The sequence below is a fragment of the Argiope bruennichi genome, chromosome 11 (assembly GCF_947563725.1).
Source record: "Argiope bruennichi chromosome 11, qqArgBrue1.1, whole genome shotgun sequence".
Lineage (NCBI taxonomy): Eukaryota > Metazoa > Arthropoda > Arachnida > Araneae > Araneidae > Argiope > Argiope bruennichi.
Window position 1 is genome coordinate 52,983,963 of NC_079161.1, and position 20,063 is coordinate 53,004,025.

The 20,063-nt window shown below is 28.5% G+C and overlaps 1 protein-coding gene across 3 annotated transcripts in view; it reads right to left on the reverse strand.

Moving 5' to 3' along the window:
* LOC129957238 (atrial natriuretic peptide receptor 1-like) overlaps window positions 1-20,063 on the reverse strand; it is a 1,107,058-nt gene that overhangs the window by 367,772 nt on the left and 719,223 nt on the right. For all 3 annotated transcript variants that reach the window (XM_056069479.1, XM_056069482.1, XM_056069480.1), the window contains exon 8: window positions 17,942-18,071. In XM_056069479.1, the coding sequence (XP_055925454.1) occupies window positions 17,942-18,071 (130 nt within the window). The remainder of the gene's footprint in view (window positions 1-17,941; window positions 18,072-20,063) is intronic.

Sequence of the window (20,063 nt, forward strand, 5' to 3'; positions counted from 1 at the left end):
AGCTGGTCACTAAATTTGCTCATTCAAATCTAATCGAAACACAAGTGCCATGTCAGTTTCATTTGAAAGTGGTTCAGAAAATGGTTCTTATGTGTATATACTGAAATATATTTCTCTTTTCTTTAAGTTGCTTTACGGTCATTTGATATAAGTTTTTACATTTATCATGAAACCTTGAACGTATCATCCGTCACTGATGACATAATCAAATAGCATTAGGTTTCCACCACTGTTGTGCCAAATTCTTAACTGCATTGATCTCTCAAGCAGAAATTTTCATTTTCCTGCGGACTAATTGTTGCTTTGAGTTTACTGTTCTTTCCCTTGAAAGAATTAAAGTTACAGGTTGTTTCTCAATCCAAACACAAATTAGAACAGTCTTCGTTGAAAGATCAATACGAAGGGTGTCAATACCTATATACTGGAATATTAACGAACTTTTATATATCTTGCTCCAAATTCATTTTGACTAACAAAAGTCTTACTTTTTTGTCTTGAATTAATTAGTGCAGGTTTACTTTCTTTAATCAATCGAGATACATATATAGACTAAGTTGTCCTGGAGTTCTCCAATACACAAGAAATAAGATGATATCACAATAAAATATATTGGAATATCATCTTATTTCTTTAAGAACTGCTCGCAGTATACTCTGAATTGTGATGCGTCATGATAGAACCTGGCACCTTGTGGTTTGCAGCCCAGTAACATGACCAAGATACAAAAGCAATTGCTCAGGTTGCATAGCTGTTAACTGGCTTATAAGCTATTCACTACACTCTTAACCAATACAAGTTGATTAATTTAACATTTATCCTGTAACTTTGAATCAGGGACCTTTTTAGATGCATTCAAACAACTAGTATTAGATTTCCAATCCCTACTACATCGTCAATACTCGTAAATTACTACTGTTTACCATCGTACTGGATTGCTCTTTTAGAGAACTGATAACAGATTTGGTTTCTAATTAGCTTTCGTAGTTTTTAATCTTGAATAATTTCATGGATATTTCCATCTAATGGAAACATATTTATGGAACAATATTCCTTGAAAATTCGCTAGAAAATGCAACATATCACTAAGTAATGAATATCTTTTACTTATATACGGCATTCCAAGATTTGCTATGTCACACACAAAATATTGTGCCTCCCTTTTATAATGAAACATTGAATATTGGACATCCTTCGATGTTCTTGGACAACTCATATTAGACCTTTAAAACTATAATTTTTGAATCTATCATTCTTACCTTGCCACTGAGCTCTTTCATGTCGCAATGTTTTCGTTCTGGTTGTTTAGGAAACGATTTAGGAATGATTCGATTTGGAATTTATGTTTCCTCGGTTTTTCTTTCAATAAAAAAAAAAATGAATTAACTGAATCTTCTCAGAAATGCTTCAAGGAAAGGAATTTGCTCCAGTATATTGGATCATTTTCTGACTAATAAATAACGTATTGCCAAGAGGTTCTAATGTCGATTTAGCTGTCATTTAACTTCAAATTTACCAGAAAAATTGAAATATACGAGGCCAATTGGTATTAGAATACCCACGGTCAGTGTTACATCCCAATCCACTTGTTTTATATGGTGTAATTTCTCCTTTCTAAGAGGTAATTAATGTTTTATAATATTGTTTTTATTTTAAACAAATTAATTTAAATATTTTTAAGTTTACACAAATTTGGATCAATTTCTGTTACAGGTCTTTAAAAAGATAATCTTCCTCTACATACTGGATCATATCTAAAATAAGCCCGTAGAGTTTCAAGGTCTTACAAACAACAGATGCTGCATGACACATTTATTATGAAATTATTTTGGTCTTTCTTATGAGCTCTAGACTAAATAGTAGTAGAATTCCTACTACCACTGAAAAGCTGATACTGTTTTTCTTCAAAAAATGATGACATATTTCGATGTCTTTCACATTTCTTAACTAAACTCGAACCCACGATTCTAATTTTAATTCAATTTTTAATATATTATAACAATCTCAGAACTCTCACGGCCATAGTTACATTCAAATCTGTTTCTCTCTTATAATGATTTGTTTTCCTTTCTGAGAACTAACTAATGACGTATAGTGAATTCTTTTTATTCTTGAGAGGAAATACATTTACATATTTAATTGAGCGAATACATTTACAAATTGTTTCGTTTACGCAAATTTGGGTCAATTTCTGCTTACAGGTCTTCAACAGGTAACGTCCCCTACATACTAGATCATATCTATGGTACTGTAGAGCACCAAGGTTATTTAAATAACAACTGATACTACATGCCACATTTCTTATGAAATTATTGATCTTGGTCTTTCTTAGAAGTTTTAGACTAACTAGTAGTGGAATCTTGAACACCATTGCAACGCTGATTCATTTTGCCCTCAAAGAATCATAACTTCTTTTACATTTCTTAAATAGAATCGAACCTATGATCTTGTAGTAATCAGATAATTCAATTTCTAATTATAGCTCTCTACAATCTCATAATTTACTGGATAATGATTTACTTCAAAATCGTCTTTTTTGAGTATGATTCTAAACTATTTCTAATTGGACAGATTAATATATTTCTAATTATTTTTTTTAAATGCGAATAAGATAAAAAATTATATATATGTATCTAAATTGTGAAAATAAATGGAAATTGACATCTTAAAATAGAATATTTTATGCTTCATCGGAAAATATTCAAAGCGACTTAATTATTCAAATACATATGCAATCATTAGAAAACTTTCATACGACGATATATTAAGAATTTCATTATTATATCTTGTTACAAACTTATTGAAAACTTGCGAAGAAAAAAAATTGAAATTTAAATATTCTGTATTTTAATGAGATAAAATTCTACCTCTGAAAAGTCTTCATTTAACATGTTTATTGAATTTCATTCAAAATACCAGTGAACCAAATAAAAAGCAATTTAAATTCTATTGAATGTATTCGGTTCCATAATAGCAAGAAATTAGAGCTGCATATTTTTATTCAGAGAACTTTTGTTCACGTTAAAGGACATTAACATATTTCAAATTTAAGAATTAAAAAATAGCGTTAAAATTGATACTTTAAATTATAATGATACATTTCATACGATAAAAGAAATATAAAAAAATATGCAGATTTAATTTCTCATTTACGAGCAGATAACTTTCACTTTAAAGCAAATAATTTATTACTTTTCAATTAAAAAAATGAAATTATACTGTGGAACGTTTCACATAATACAAATTTTTTCTAATATTTTGTTAAATAAGAATATTTTTTAAATCTTTTACAAAAAGAACTTTGAATATTTCATGTTTGTAAGAAAGGATTTTAGTAATTTATTTTTTATTTACTTGTTCATGTACTTGTGCTCTGGAATTTTGAGCAATTATTAATTCCAAATGAAATCGCAAAACTTAAATAGTTTTAGGCGTCATAAATATGAATTCATTTATTATTTTAATTAAAAATTCATTTTTCTGAGGTGGTACGAAATCAATATAATTTGATGAGTAATTATTTTTGGATTCCATAATGTTTATGGACATGAATTAAGAAATATAAACTAAAATAAGGGAAATAATTAAAATGTAAAGATTTAAACACTATTTAGTTGTTGATCAAAAGGAATGAGAGAATTTTTTTTAAGAAAATTATGCAATATTATGAAGAAGTTAAGTTACATTTTAATCATTAGAAAACATTCATATCTATATACTAAAGTTAAATTACACAATAACTGTGATGAAATTTAGTCTACCTAGAGTACAATTATCAAAATCTCACGCTTTTACTCTTTTTTTTTTTCATTTTCCTATTGTTAATAAAAATATTAGGTATTAAATTAATAGTATTATAAAAATGTATCGATTAAATATTTATATTTAGATTATTACAATTAATAAAATGAATAAGAATATTACTAATTCGCAAAGAATTTTAATAATATTGATTATGTATAAATTGGAATAATGAATCTAAAAAAAATCTAGAATTGCAACAGAAGGTAATATTTGATAGGATAAAATTTTAAGAATTAAGCGATTTGGCAAAATTATTTGAGCATGGTGATCATGTTCTAGTACGGAATTAGGCTTGGACAGTATTCGATTTTCAGGTAAAAACAAATATGTTATCAAATTAGGAAATACTAAACGCACAACAGAAGCAGGAGACAGACACACAGACACACACACACACCAATAAATTATTAAATTTTGAGCAAAATAATAAAACCTACTTGAGGGACTACTAAACAATCAAAATATCTTTGATTACCAATATAGTGACGAAAGCAGTGTAAAACAATGGATGCCTTTTTTTTTGGGGGGGGGGGGCAGATTGAAACTGTATTTGGCAAAAGATTACAATTTTAGCAACAAGATCATATACCAAATTTCATTTATGGAAGTCTGCTTTTGAGTAAACGTCTTTATATGCATGCATTTGTACAGACTAACAGACATACAATTCCTTTGACGGATTTAGTTCAAAATTTGATATGCATCTACTGTTTGGATTTTTAATCTATTTAGTTGTATATGTTTTATTAGTTAACGTATTCACCTGCATTTGGGCAAATAAACAGATTGACTTTCTGAAAATTATTTGGTTGAAAATGTGATTCAAATCCACAGTAGAGACTGCAGACCAAACAAAAAATATTTATACAGAAATTAAAATTAAATTCATTCAAATATATTTGCACAAATTAATTTCAAATATATTTTTATTTACTAAAAAAAATACTATCTAAGTTTCATGATATTTTTAATTCTTTTATTAACGTCCAAATTTTAGATCAAAAAAATCTTTTTAATACACTTAAAAAATTTATTAATTTCTTTCTCATTTTAAATTTACTCTATTAGTCCAGTTTCACTCTAAATTGTCCCATTCGACAAAGCTCCAATTAGGGCGTTTTCGGGTACATAATTGATATTTAAGGGTGAAATATTTAATGGCCATTCTCTCATATGGAACGGATGCAAGAAAAATTCAAAAACATTTTTATTTAAGAAAAATTATCCCAGGTTTTGAGGCTCCAATTTTGAGATCTTGAAATTTGAATAAATAATACATTTACTTTTCTGTTTCCATTGGAGATCTTAGCAGGTAAAAATTCAATAGGAACAAGATAAAAGTATTTAGAATAAAACAATTTAACATTTTTTTGACAAGTATCAAAAATTTTCAATCTCGGAAACTTAAATATTGATAAATTTTAAGAGAAATAAAATAGATACAAAATTGGCATTAATTTTAAATACAAATTCTTTCGGTTCATTCGCGCTAAAATTTTCCTTGCAATAAAACTTCTTTATTGTCTTATAATGAACGTAAAGTAAATAAGATTTTAAAACTGTTTTTAGTCTTAAACTATTTTATAAATATAATATTTTAATCCTAAACTTGTACAATGATTCTATGCATCATATATATATATATATATATATATATATATATATAATGATATTTTAAACTCTTAATTTAATCCAAATTAATTTCCAAAACTTTATCTTAATTTAGCCCATCGTAACTTCATTCTAAAATATTCTCTAATTTCTTGATCCAATTCCACTTCCGGTTTAATTAATCCCTTTGTAAAAATAATGCGCCATCAGTACTACGTATCAAATGAAAGTGATATCTTCTGTGCCCTTGAAAAGGTGTTAAAGGTCACCACGTGTATTAAATTGGCGCCTGGCCGGAAATCCTATATTATATAAGACTAGTGATCATTTGTTTCGTCCCTTCTCACCCACCCTTCTTTCTTACTTCTGCTTTTGTGTCGCGCTGCGTTTTGTAAATAAACTGCCTTTCCAAAATGGATATTATAGAGAGAATAAAACTAAATTAAAATTACAAAGTATCTTCACTGCTTCGAACCTGCATTCTACTTAAATCAAAATAATGTTACATATTATTTAGTCAACAGGATTCGAAATTTCGAAATTATATATTATTCCTTAGAAAAAGTAAACCAACTTCTTTGCCATAAAATAGACAGAAAATGCAGCTTCTAATGAAAATACTTTCAATTCTTAACAGAAACTGTATCAAACGAACGTACAAGAAAATACAAGATTCTGTGAAATTATACTTCAAATAATGAACTATTTACATACAGTGCGAAGCTGAAGAGTTTTAAGACCATATCTCACACTAAATACAGAACTTTGTGAAGAAAATCAACTAAAAAAAGCTTTGATATATTTAATTCCAAGGAATTTGAATTCAAAAATATTTTCATTTCGTATCGAAATACATATTCAACAAACTTTTATCAAAAGTGTGAACATCCTTTTATTTAAGCTTCAGAAATGCAAAAATCTTGCAAATTTATTTAGAGTAAATTTAAAATATCAAAGGTATAGACTGTGTACATGTAATCCCTCTGAATTCATTTTACAAAGAAATATAATAAGATCTGAAATATTTCAAGGAGCTGAAAGACGTTTTTGGGAAAGTTGATTTACAAAATGATTTAAGTTTTGGGAAATATGTAGAAGATATGAATATAATACTGAGTAGTTCTGTTTTTAAATACTTATCCAAATAATAAATTAGTATTAAATTAAAATTGAAGCATTATTTATATAGTTTATGATATCTACATGATTAATTAGTTAAGAACTTTATTTTTACTAATTTAAATTTACTAAATCAAAATATTTCTAAAATTAATACTAATTATGATTACCAAATTAAATTAATTTAGTTACTTTATTTAAAAAAAGCAGCTGTTTTGAAATGATAATGAATAAAATACAAACTTTGATAAATAAATAAATACATTATGTTGCCTTTCTCTTGTAGATTTATTTTATGAAAAGACAAATTATATCAAATATAAATAAGAAATAATAATCCAGATTGTAGTGCATAAAAAATAGACAAAATCGATAAATTTATACAATTGGAAATAAAATCTCATATTTAAACATTATTTTATTTTAACATTATTATATTTTATATTATTTATTTACTTTCATTTTATTTTATTTATTTATTATTCATATTTAAACATTATTTTATTATTTAAATAGAAATATTTCATAAAGGTTCTAGTAGCTGGTACATATATTTACCACTAGTTAAATTATTAAAAGAAACTTGCATATATATTTCAATAGGTTATTGTAAGACGTCACTTTATACATTATTACATATAATTAAAACAATCCTTAAAACAAATTATCCATAATAATTAAAGTAAGAAATTGTTGTGAAATCAAAATCATGAATAACTTGAACAGATTTAAGGAATTTTATAATTTCCAAATAATAATTATTAATTTCACATTTATTAAAAAATCATTAGAAAACTTTTTTGTTCAGCTAAAATTAATAAAAGGATATTATTATGGGCACTATATTATCATACATTAAATGATTATTTTCACAAATATTATTATTTTGCTTATATACTTTAATTTTTAATTTGTCTTATATACTTAATTATTTAAGATAAAAACTACTTATAATGAATATATCTATTTGTTTATTTCTACTTAAAAATATCAATATTGAACAAAAATTATTTTTTTATTACTTTTTCAAAATAAAACATATTAATAAAGGATTTATACATATAATTTTAGTGTCCAATTTTAATCTAAGTAATTTCCATTTGCTTATTTAATCCAAGCTTTTCAAATAAATTATAAAAAATATCGTTTGCTTTTTCTTCTTCATTTCACTTCGATTACATCAATGCCTTATTATTGAGATTTTTTTTTTATCCAAAGCGATATTTTATTTTATGAGCAAAAAGACAATTAAAATCGTTTTTTAGTTATTTAGATTTATTTACTGATAACAAAATTCATTGCATTAAAATAACAACAAAAAAAATTCTTGAAACAAAAATTTTATTTGATTGTAGCAATGAAGTTTAAAAATAAAAGAACAGAAAAAAAGTAATTTTACAAGTATATCACAGGCAGAAAGTAAAAAACAAAATTCTAAAATCAAAAGATGTTTAAAAGCATATTAATCATTAATATTTCCTTTAACATTGTTACATCTGCTTTTGTCGAAAACCGCATTTCTTTCTCCCATATTTCATGTCAAATCGTCTGAAAGAATTTTGTGGAAAATAACTCGAAAATGGACATTTCAAATGAATTTAATATGATTTGCAATCTGCTTAATGATCCATTATGAGTAGAATTTCAGATTCATAATTTCAGTCAAGGGAAAATGGAGGTCGAAAAATTAGGTCGTCCCCTTGACAGTACCATCAATAAAGAGCTAAGTATTAGTTCCGTGCTTTGGCAACAATCCAGATTTTCCCGAATAGAGGATTGAAAAGGATTCCCTAATGCATAAATATCCCATTGCGACACCAGCTCTATTCGATGAAGATGGCTTCAGCCTGCTGTGATGATTGTATTTTAAGGCATTTTCTTTTGTTCGAAATGTAAAAGACGGTCTACGGTTTAGAGAATTCTTAGCTCCGGCAATGAGATCTTTTGTGGAGTCACAGAATTTTGCAGAATTCGAGGAAATATAGGAGAGTGAAATTGTAGCAAGATGGTAATTGAGTTACTTATGCTTTAAAAAATATTTCTGAGATTGCATTTATTCTGTTTCCATGTTTTATTATTATTATTATTATTATATTTTTTAAAATTATTTTTAGACAGAACAACTTTTTGAAATGTAGGTACATTTTTAAAATTAATTTTTGAGTCGTTGAATTTTACGATGAATAAAAGATGAATTCAGATTATTTCATGCATATTTTATTTCGAGTACCTGTTTTTTTTCTATTCTTTTTTTTTTTTTTTTTTTTGAGAAAAGACAGGGTTAGCAAGAAATAAGTTACTCACTTAAGAGGGCTGTAAAATGCGTTCTATTGATCCAGATGAGATAAAATTTGAACTACAGGTTATTGAAATGAAGTTTTTTACATTTATTAAATAAGAAAAAAATAGTATAAAAATTCACCGCTACGTAGTGTTGTAATACACACAAAACCATTTAATATGGTTTATAATTGTTAAATAAAGTAAAACTAAAATTCCTCTATATGCCCTCCTTCATCTTCAACAATATGCTGTAATCGGTGAACCATATTTTCCATAGATGACCGGAGTGAGTCTGACGGAATATTAAGAATATGGCGCCGAATGTTGTCCTTCAGATCTGGTAGAGATGATGGCATTTGACGGTAGATATTGTCCTTCAAATAACCCCATAACCAAAAGTCGCAAAGGCTGATGTCTGGCAAGCTAGGAGGTCAAGCGATTGGGAAATGACGGCTGATAACCCGTGCTTCTGTTAAATGCTGTATTGACAATCACTTTACACGACGATCAATATGAGGTGGTGCACCATACTGCATGAAAATGATGTCTTGAAGGCATTCACGCTGTAGAAGAGTTGGGATTACAAAATCCCTCAGCATATCATGGTACCGTTGTAATGTGACGGAATAGGTTTAGATTATATTTGAAGTTACCTCTTCAAAGAAATATGGCCTCTGATAAAGGTAACTGTAAAACCACACCATACTGTCAATTTTTCAAGATGCAAGGGTTGTTCCCGGATAACGTGAGGGTTTTCCCTGCACAAATTCGACAGTTGTGGGTGTTAACTTGCCCATTGAGGCAAAAGTGGACCTCATCACTCCACAGATTGTTCCATGACCAAGTTGTGTCAACCACCAATTGAGTAAGGAACTGAAGTGCAAAAGTTTTACGGACCACTAAGTCCCCATCCTGCAACAGGTGCACAGACTTGATTTTGTATGGATAAAAATGCAACATCTGCCTTACGATTTTTCCTACAGTTGAATGCGGCATATCCAGAACACGGGAAACAACTGGCAAACTCACACTATTATGCGGCGACTGACTGCTGGCTACAACAATCGTAGTCGCAACATTTTCGACGCTGGAAGACAAGACTTTCCATCCTCTGCCTGGAAGAATTCCAAGTTGGTCAGTTTTTTTCAAATTTGTGCATCATCTTGCGTAGGGTGCCTGGAGACATTGGACCTCTTCGTATCTACTTCATACGACGAAATTCCTTTAGAGCTGCAACGAAGTTTTGTTCTGGTAGAATAATTTCACCAGTAGTGCGTTTTCTTGCAACGTAGGAATGACTAACAGAGAAGAAACTAATGTTCGTGCTGAATCCGCCTTTTTTTTATCCAAAGAAAAATGGTAATAGTCATGCGCTGTAACGCAAATTATGTTTCACATTTTCAATACATGCAAATAAATGCCATTTGTTAATTGATTATTTAATAAATGTAAAAAGCATTATCTGAATAATCTGTACTTTATTTATCTTATTTGGACCAATAGAGTACATTTTAGAGCCTTCTGAAGTGGATAATTTATTTTTTGCTCACCCTGTATTTAGATACAGTAATGTTACTTCTACAACAAGTGGATACGTAAACACAATAATTGCATCATTGCTATTGGACGTGAACCTCTTAGGTCTTTTACAAAGCAAATCAAAACACATAGCTGTAGATGTCAATTATTCTAAGGTTATCAAAAATAAGGTTAATCTTGTTCTAGAAAAAAAAAATCTTAAAAACATAGTTTTTGGTCACTGGTAAAGAGCAACAAAAATAACCAAGTTTCGTCTTACTAGATATATGGAAAAGGCCATCTATCTAGAATTAAAGTATCTTTTCACTATAAGTTTCTCAAGGTTTGAAAGACTAAATTTCCACTATTGGTTCAAAAAATATAATTTTTATATGGAACAAAATTTTTTTGAAAAAGAAAGAAATGTAAATTGTAATTCAAAATTTCTTTATAGATATATTTGAAATAGAAATATATTTCTATGTGATAAAAATCTCAAAGCATTTAGGATATATATTCAACTATATATTAAATTTTTGTGTAAAATTCCACTGAGCTCTGATGTTTATTTATCCATGGAGTATATATATGTTGAAGGAATCTATAAGCAGTAAAATTCTTCTTCAATGTTTACGAAATAAATCAGTATATATATTGATTTAAAAATCGAAAAGTTATCTGTGTTTGTGTTTACAGTCAATTCAAAACCTCAGAAAGTTAACAATACAAAAGAAATCTCAATGTCTCAATTCAAACGAGCGAAACTTTAATTTTGTTATGTTTTTTGGCATATAATTGTGTCAAAATAAATTACCAAATGCAATTGTATGTGTTTTTGGAAATAGAAAAATTTATAAATGTGGTTGATTCAACATTTCTGGTAAATAAACTGAAAGATTTTTTTAAATCGTAGAATGTTTAGAATTAATATAATTTTGATTGACGAATATATTTAATCAAAAGATTCTATATTATTAAGAAAATATGTCAAATGTAAAACTTAAAATAAATTTTTACAGGTTTTCTCAACAAGAATTTAATTTTTCTACCATTTCTGATAAATTAATTTTCATAAAGTAAACACAGTTTAAGAATTAGCCATGTATTTCTTTTAATCGAAACAAAGCTCCTTAGTTTAAACATTTGGAAAATGTGTGACTTTAATAATTTACGAAAAGTTCACCTCTTCGTGAATCGGATTAGAAATTTAATTTTTTTTACTGTGGCGTTGTTTTTAGAAATGCTAGTTTTTGCCCTGCAGGGCAACCAGTATTTGATTAAAATTTTTATCTTGAATTAAACTTTCTTTGAAAAATCTCTTTTGATTCGTCTTCTCTAGCTGCATGTCCAACACATAATAATTGAATGATATCCAGCTTCCTTATTTTTTCCCTTTGTTTTATCTAGTTATTTTTTTCTCCCTTTGTTATATCCATTTTTTCAGACATATATAACATTCTTCTAGAAAATATCACAAAAAAGATCTCCCACTACATCAGATAGTTTCAATATAAAATATGGAATTATAGCTGATAAAAAAAAATGAGTGATATGTTAACTCTCCTAGATTTTAGATTATTTGTTCTAGAGCTATTAAATTTAGCATAGATATATTTTGGAAAAGGGAAATGTGCATATAGCAGCGATTTTAATTTTGAAATTTAAACTAGAATTGTAATTAATTAAAAAAATCAGCGAGTATTTAATATTTTCCCGAATACTTATATATTGCATTTATATTACATTGATTTTATCCTAAATTAATATTATATATAAACTCAGGATACAAATAATATGGAAAATTCATCTTATTTCAACTTATATTATTTATAATTCGATAATATGTATGAAAGAGAGGCCTTTACACTAATATTTGATTTCGTTCGTAAATTTCTCCACACCAAAGTAAACATCGAAAAATTATCATTAATCTTAACTTACTTTGGAATAAATATTTCTCTGATTCAACTGATGAAACTGTATAACTATAATTAGGAGGAGAAACTACTTGGTTTAGGGTTAACTGACAGCTTTTCGAAAATTCCAATTATTGTTTTTAGAAATAAATGTGTTTATATTGTATTTATTTTATCATGGATATTAATATTATATACAAACTCAAAATTCATATAATAAGGTGAATTCTGCCAATTTTGTAACTATATTATATATATAATTTTCTAATCTACATCAGATATTTTTATACTGATAATTTATTCGATTCATAGATTTCTTTTGTATCAAAGTTAGCATCTATTTTTATCATCTATCTTAACTTACTTTGGATTAATACTTTACTAACTGATCAAATTTTAGAATTATAAAGAGAGAAAGTTCATGAAATGTTTCTATAAATTTCTATAATTAATTTTTAAAGTTTTGCCACTATTTACTAAATGAAATAATTAATTTTTGAAATAATTTTTTTCTTTAAATATTAGATCTTTTTTAATTGTTGATAATCATGCATTAGCAATGAATAAAAATTAAATATAAAAATTATCATAATTTGTAAAAGCATACTCTTATTCTCAATATTCTTTAAAAATTTCTAAAAGAAATTTTAAAAAAATATAAAATGATATGACTATGCTTAAAAGCTAGTATATTTTCTATAAGTAACTAGTATATTTTCTATAAATTAATAAAAGTCAAATAAAATATTTTACATGGCATGTTACTTGGATATAGAAATAACAAATCTGGCAGGAAACTATCATTTAGGAGTATATGTTTACTTGGGAACAATTTTATAAACTTTTAGTAAAATTTAGCATATTATAATCGCAAAGTAATTTTTGGCCAAAGTAATTTTTCAAAAAAAATTAAATTTTATCATCAACAATTTTATTTGGAACAATTTTTCTCCAATTTTAATAGATTTTTGAAAATATTTTAAAGATTACTTTATAATAATATATTCGACAGTTTTTATAACTACATTTATGCAAATACACATCGTTACAATATTAAATTAAACTTTCTGTGCCCATATTATATATGCTACATTATTAAAATCAAATTTAAAAAAATAATTTAAAAGTTAGACACATTATTCTTTAAAAATTTAAAATGATATGTTTTCGGTAAGAAATGGGATTTTTTTTTTATTTTTTTAAATTTTGTTATATAAGCAAGAAAAATTTTAACTTTATTGGTAAGAAAAATAAAATGATTTAAAACAATCTTAATATTTAAGTAAATTGCCTTTTAATCCTCAATAATAAAATGTATTTTTAGAAATTGAAATCAATTTATCGAATCTGAAAATCTGACAGAAACTCTATAGTCTGGGATTAAAGTTCAATTAAACATTGTCTGAAACAACGAATGAAAAATATAACTATTCGTTTGGCTTTTAAATCTAAATCAATTTTAATCTTTGCTTTATAGTATTGGCTTTAAAGAGAATTTTTCTTTTATCATTCATCAAAACCATTTGAAAGAATTGCAAGAAAAATAATGATCAAATTCACTTCCAACCGATTTAACGTCATTCAGATTTTACTTCGTAATCTGTTTCGAATATCTGAGATCATAATTTCATTCATGAGAGAATGGAGTATAAAATTGAGCAAAATTTTTTTGGCAGCATCATTAATAAAGAGTCGAGTCGGTTTCTCGTTTTGGCTATAATCCAAGTTTTCAGAATATTTAACTGAAAACCTCTCAGTGATGAATAAACATGCCATTGCTAGACTAAGCGAATCCGGAAATGTTTATTTTGTATTAATTGAACGATTCTGAATCATGCGAATGAATTTATTGAATGAATGAATCTTGCTAAAATCTATATGAGAGTATGAAAAGTGAAAATTTGCGATGTCTTTTTGACATTGTCATTTATAAAAAATCGAGACAACATGATTTAGCAATAATCCAAATCTTTTTGAATACCAGATTGAGAACTATTCCGTTATGCATAAACATCCCACTGTGACATCAAGCATAAACGTCAATGATCTTTTCGTCTTATTGGGACGATTCTGAATATTGTGGATGAATTTTTTTGAATGAATTATTCATTCAAAAATCTATATCATTTATGAGAGAAAGCAAGACGAAAATAATTTGCGATGTTCTTTTACAACATCATTGATCTTATAACTTTAAACGAGCCAATTCTTTCATATATAAATTTATTTCGTGTATCTCGGAAAAGTCTCTGACGATTTATATCAAATTTGATATTTAGATAAGGTTTTGCTTTTGAAGTTTATCTACAGAGATTTTTTTCCCTGAGAAAACGCGATTTCACACGCAATAAAAAAATAAATAGCTAAATATTAGAACCCTTTTCTAATTCCCTTCATGTTTACAATGTCATATAACATCATCTCGTAAATCTTTGTGGTACACTTGTGGGGTGGGTACTAGTATTGTTGCCATAGGAAGATAACCTAGTACCTCAAAATTTCGTAAGATGGCGCTTAAGATCGTCAGCTTTTATGCTTGGCATGTTGCATTTTCCGCAATTAAGCGACCAATTACGCCAAAAGTACTTCTTCCGGATTAAACTCCTCGACTTACCCCAACATAGTATGATTGGTTTGGTTTAGTTATATTAACGTCCCGTTTGAAGCAACACTAGGGCTATTTTGGGACGGACCTCGTAATTTTGAACCGCGGTCAGATAACGAGGACGACACCTGAGCTGGCACCCCCCTCTCCACACCAGCGGGAGGACGTTTGGTCATGACGGATTTAATGTGCAACAGACCCCCTTACACGACGGTTCTTCGGTGGAATCCGGTCACGAACCTGAAATCCTCCGATTCCGAAACCGAGACCTTACCACCAGGCCACCGCGGCCCCTAACATAGTATGAAAGGAAATATTAAGTTCCCTATTTCACCATGGTAAAACTGAGTGTTAGTTCAAAAATATAAGTTATGCTAGATATACTGTAAATTGAATGATGTAATATAGCAGATTGTTTCGAATAACATGTTAAACTAAGTGAAAGCGATATTCTTTATTTAAATTATCAGTTTATATGCAAGTAAGATTGAAAAATATCCATATGTAATCAAGGTTTGATTCGTTTCTAATTGTCTTCTCTGAAAAAACACGATTTTACAAAAACGCTGCCGAGGGAAGCTTATCTCCCATGTACTAAAGATTAGAAACAGCTATTTGTTTGGGCAATAATTCAAAACTTTCAGGATGGTAGACAAAAAGCTTTCCGCTGTGAATAAATATCCCTCTGTTGCATCGTTCTTATACGATGATTATGTAACGAATTGGAATGAGCGAGGATAGAACCTGAGACCTTGTGGCTCGAAACCGAGTAACATGACCACAATACAAAAGCAATTGCTCGTGTTTAGTAGCTGTTATCTGACTCATAAGCGTTTCCCCACAGTACTCTCCCTCCAGTGAGTCGGAGGTGAGATGAACGATATGGCTTTTGAGTGGTGATGTATTTAGTTGTTGATTCTAATGCGCCAGTACCCATTCAAGTAGCGCCAAGTGTTATGACGAGCGTGTGTGGGTGAGTGGTTGCGGTTGCGTCAAGTGAGTCTGAGGACTTTTGGGTTGCTGCGTCAAGTGAATCTGGCGACTTTGGTTTGCTGTGAGTAGATGGCGCCACAACAGCTGTACGAAGGTTGAAGGATCATCGTCCGAGGTCACCAATGTAACGGATTAGAATGAGCGAGGATAGAACCTGGGAACTGTGGTTCGCAGCCGAGTAACATGACCACAATACAAAAGCAATTGCTCGTGTGTTGTAGCTGTTATCTGACTTATAAGCTTTTCCCCACAATTACATCTTCAGTCACTTACTTTTGTGTGTAATATAAAAAAACAATCCAAATTTTAGGGAATTCCTTCCCTTATTAGCTTAAACACGCTGAAAACTGCTAAAAAGTTAACCGAATGCATGAAAAGGAAATACTGCCAAATGAAATTAAATTATCTGAAAAGCAAGATTCTTTATTGTAAATTATCTGTATAAATTAGCGATTTAATTTTGTTATTTTTAATATTGTATCATGTGCATCCCAGATTTTTAAAGTTTAAAGATATCCTTCCTGTGTCGGTTGATGCATACGAATTCTTACAAACGAAAAGACAAAAAAAGATTTCAATAAATTACAAAATGAAGAAAAATACATAATACATTTCATCATACAGTCATGACTGTCATAATATGACAAATATATGATGCTAACAGCAAAATATATAGAAAAAACAGCAAGAAAGTATAAATATATCATAGAATTTGATAATAAATAAAATACGAGAATTTTGGACTGCTGTATACACGAAAGACAATGTTGTATATATAAAGAAAGGATTTACGGTCAAATGAAGCTGAATTATATGCAAAACAAGATTCTTTAGTGTAAATTATGTACATAATTTAGCAATCTAATTTTGTTATTTTTATTATTATACCATATACATACTGATTTTTAAAGTTTAAAGACGTCCTTCCTGTTTGGGTTAACAGATGCGAATTCTTTCAAACGAAGAGACAAAAAAAGGGACTTCAATAAATTACAAAATGAAGAAGACGCATAGTACACGTATAAACAAATTTATGATGCTAGCAGCAAAATATATAGAAAAAACAGAAAGAAAGTATAAATATAGGAAGTGATATTGGCTGTAATTGATCTTCTATTTCAAGGATGTGATTAATTCAAGTATTTAGTTGATTTCGATTGTAAAAGATGGCGACGACAATCATGTCAAGTCGGATCTGGCTGCGCTTTGGCATCCAAAGGAAGAGGCTCGCGTGCGTATGACGTCAGGATGTCTGGGTATCTCCAAAAGCAATAACAATCGATTCTTGCTTCGGCAGTGGACGAGTGAGATATAACTCTGTATACGTGCTTCCTTTACGTACTTTTTTTTTGGTAGCGGCCTTGTTTGGAGTCCCCATCTCAGGTGAACCCTGTTCCTAATTAAACTTTCTTATGTCATAACTGTAAATAGTGTAAATATTAAAATGTTTTATTATCTGACGACTTTGGTTTGCAGTGGGTAGATAGCTCCACAACAGCTGTATGAAGGTTGAAGGTTCATTGCCCGAGGTCACCAATGTTGCGAATTGGGATGAGAGAGGATAGAACCTGGGGCCTTGTGGCTCGCAGCCCAGTAACATGAGCACAATGCAAAAGCAACTGCTCGTGCAGCGTAGTTGTTAACTGGCTTATATGCTATTCACCACAGAAGAAAAATTCTCTCAAATGCTCTATCCTCTGAAAATTCACAATGACAGCCCGTGTTTTTAAATGGTCGATATACAAAAGAGGGCCCCACTTAACTCATGGTTATTGAACAAATTTCTGCATTTGAAATTTCTCAAAAAATCTCCTTGCACGCTAGATCTTTGTGAACGTCTTTAATGAGCAAAGTGCGCACCATGAGATATGAATGAAATAAACGTAACGAAAGAAGAAGGAGAGGTTTGTAGTGATATTCAAAAGTCTCGGGAAACCACCTTAGTTTCATTGAACGAGCGTTTGGGGCTTTTCAGCATTGAAAGTCTTAAAGATTAATTCATTTCTAATTTCAGTTGAAGTGACATGGTGTGATATTTTGCGTATTTTAAATGTTGTAAGAAAGCTAAATATGTGACTGACTTATCTTCACTTACCGTAAGACTAATTCTTGTCAGACTTATTCTGGATCCCGGTCTCATTTTCTTTGATACTGTAGACACTGTTATGTCTTCCCATTTTATTTTCCATGTCATGGATGCTAGTTGAGCTTCTCTTCGGTAGTGCCTGCAACAAGAGACAAGAAGATATAGCAGGAAAAAAAATTTTTTTTTGTCTTTTCTTGAGAATTATATTTCACAAGCATTTAAATAAATGTATAAAAAATATGGAAATTATCCAAAAACTATTCGTAAGTTACTATCGATAAGATTTTTCTGGCGTACATTCTTTTACAGAAATCTCGGCAATCATTGTCAATAATTGGCCTTTAGATGAAGTTTTTGTATTCATCTTATATCTAATAGTGTATAAATAACTTCGATAATTTTAACCCCATTTATGTAGATATGTAAGAAATTCTTTGAATTATCATTTCTATCATGTAATTCCTGAGATAAGAGAAATTTTAAGACTTAGCATAGAGGCATATTTTTATGTAAGTTTTCACAATAAAAATCGTTTGGTTTTGTACTTTTGCAGTTATTATTATTTTTTATGGTATGGTGAAAATCGACAAAAAAGTCTCTCATATTTCATCTTTCAACCTTACGTTTTATTTTACATTTCATTTAACTAAGAAGATTTTTCGACATTTCTTACATATCCTTCTGAAACTTCCTAGCAAGTTCTTTTTTCTTGTTATTAAAAAGAAAGAAAGACAAATATTTTTGGTAAATAATGAATGATTTTGGAAATGTTATGACACTGGTGTTATGGCAATGTAAATTATCTGCTGATTTTTTTTTTTTTGTTTTTTTTGTTAGGACTAAAAGTAGGACTTCTGGATTATATGCCATTTTGGATAATATGCAGGAAATTAAGGTAATCGCATTCGAGTAATTAATCGCCAAAGATGACTCTGTAACAGGATCTTTCGTAATTATTGTTTACTACTGGCATGTAGTCAGTAGTAACTTATTGACCACATGCCAGTAAGTTACTTAAGTACTTAGTGGCATGAAATTTTAGAAAATTTCCAATTAAGGAATTTAAAGGTTTTAAAAAAAAAATTTTTTTTAGTGACTAAGTTCTAAATTTGCACAAAATTTTATTATTTATTTGTTACAATTTATTCAGAACCTCCGATATTATCTTCTGTATTGTTCCATAAGCAACGATTGAATTTTCGTTTAAGAATCTAATTCAGAATATTTGGGCACTCAAAGTAATACTCTCCTGTTGAAAAGAAAATTCTTATATTTTTACAAATAAGGCAATATATATATATATATATATATATATATATATATATATATATATATATATATATATATATATATATATATATATATATATATATATATATATATATATATATATATATATATATATATATATTGGTTTCTTAAAATTACAATTAATCTGTTCATCTGTTTCTTAATCTGTTTATATGTTATACGTTTCTTCCAAATTTAGAATGTTTCACAATTTTTCTGTTTCTTACAATTAATCTATTTATCTGTTTCTTAATCTGTTAATTTTTTTACCTGTTATATGTTTCTTTCAAATTAAGAATGTTTTACAATTTATCTGTTTCTTAACCTGTTAATTTATTTATCTGTTATCAGTTCCTTTTAAATTCAGAATGTTTCACAAATTATCTGTTTCTTTATTTACAATTAATCATATCGAACCTTATTAATGTATTCAACTCTTATAAAAATCGAAGAATAAAATTCAAAAAAATCATATCACTTAAAGGTAGATGATCCATGAGTCACGAAAAGAGGGATGAATCTTATCATTTTGTAAAGTAGCCAGATTTTGTCTCTTCTATATCAAAATCAGAACTTGAACAATAGAAATAGTAATACATTTTATTTTCCTGTAAATGAAGTGGTCGAATCTTTTTCTTATTTTTCTCGAAATCATCATTATCAATATTATAAAATATTATCAATCCATCTAAGGTTTAATAGCCTCCGAAAGTGAAATTCAGGTTCAACCACTGACGTTAGAGATAAATCCTATTTTCTCTTAGAGAAGCCAATGAAGTAAAACTATTTTCTCTAAAGTCTCTACTTTCAGAAGATAATCAAGGATTTCAGTTAGAGTGCA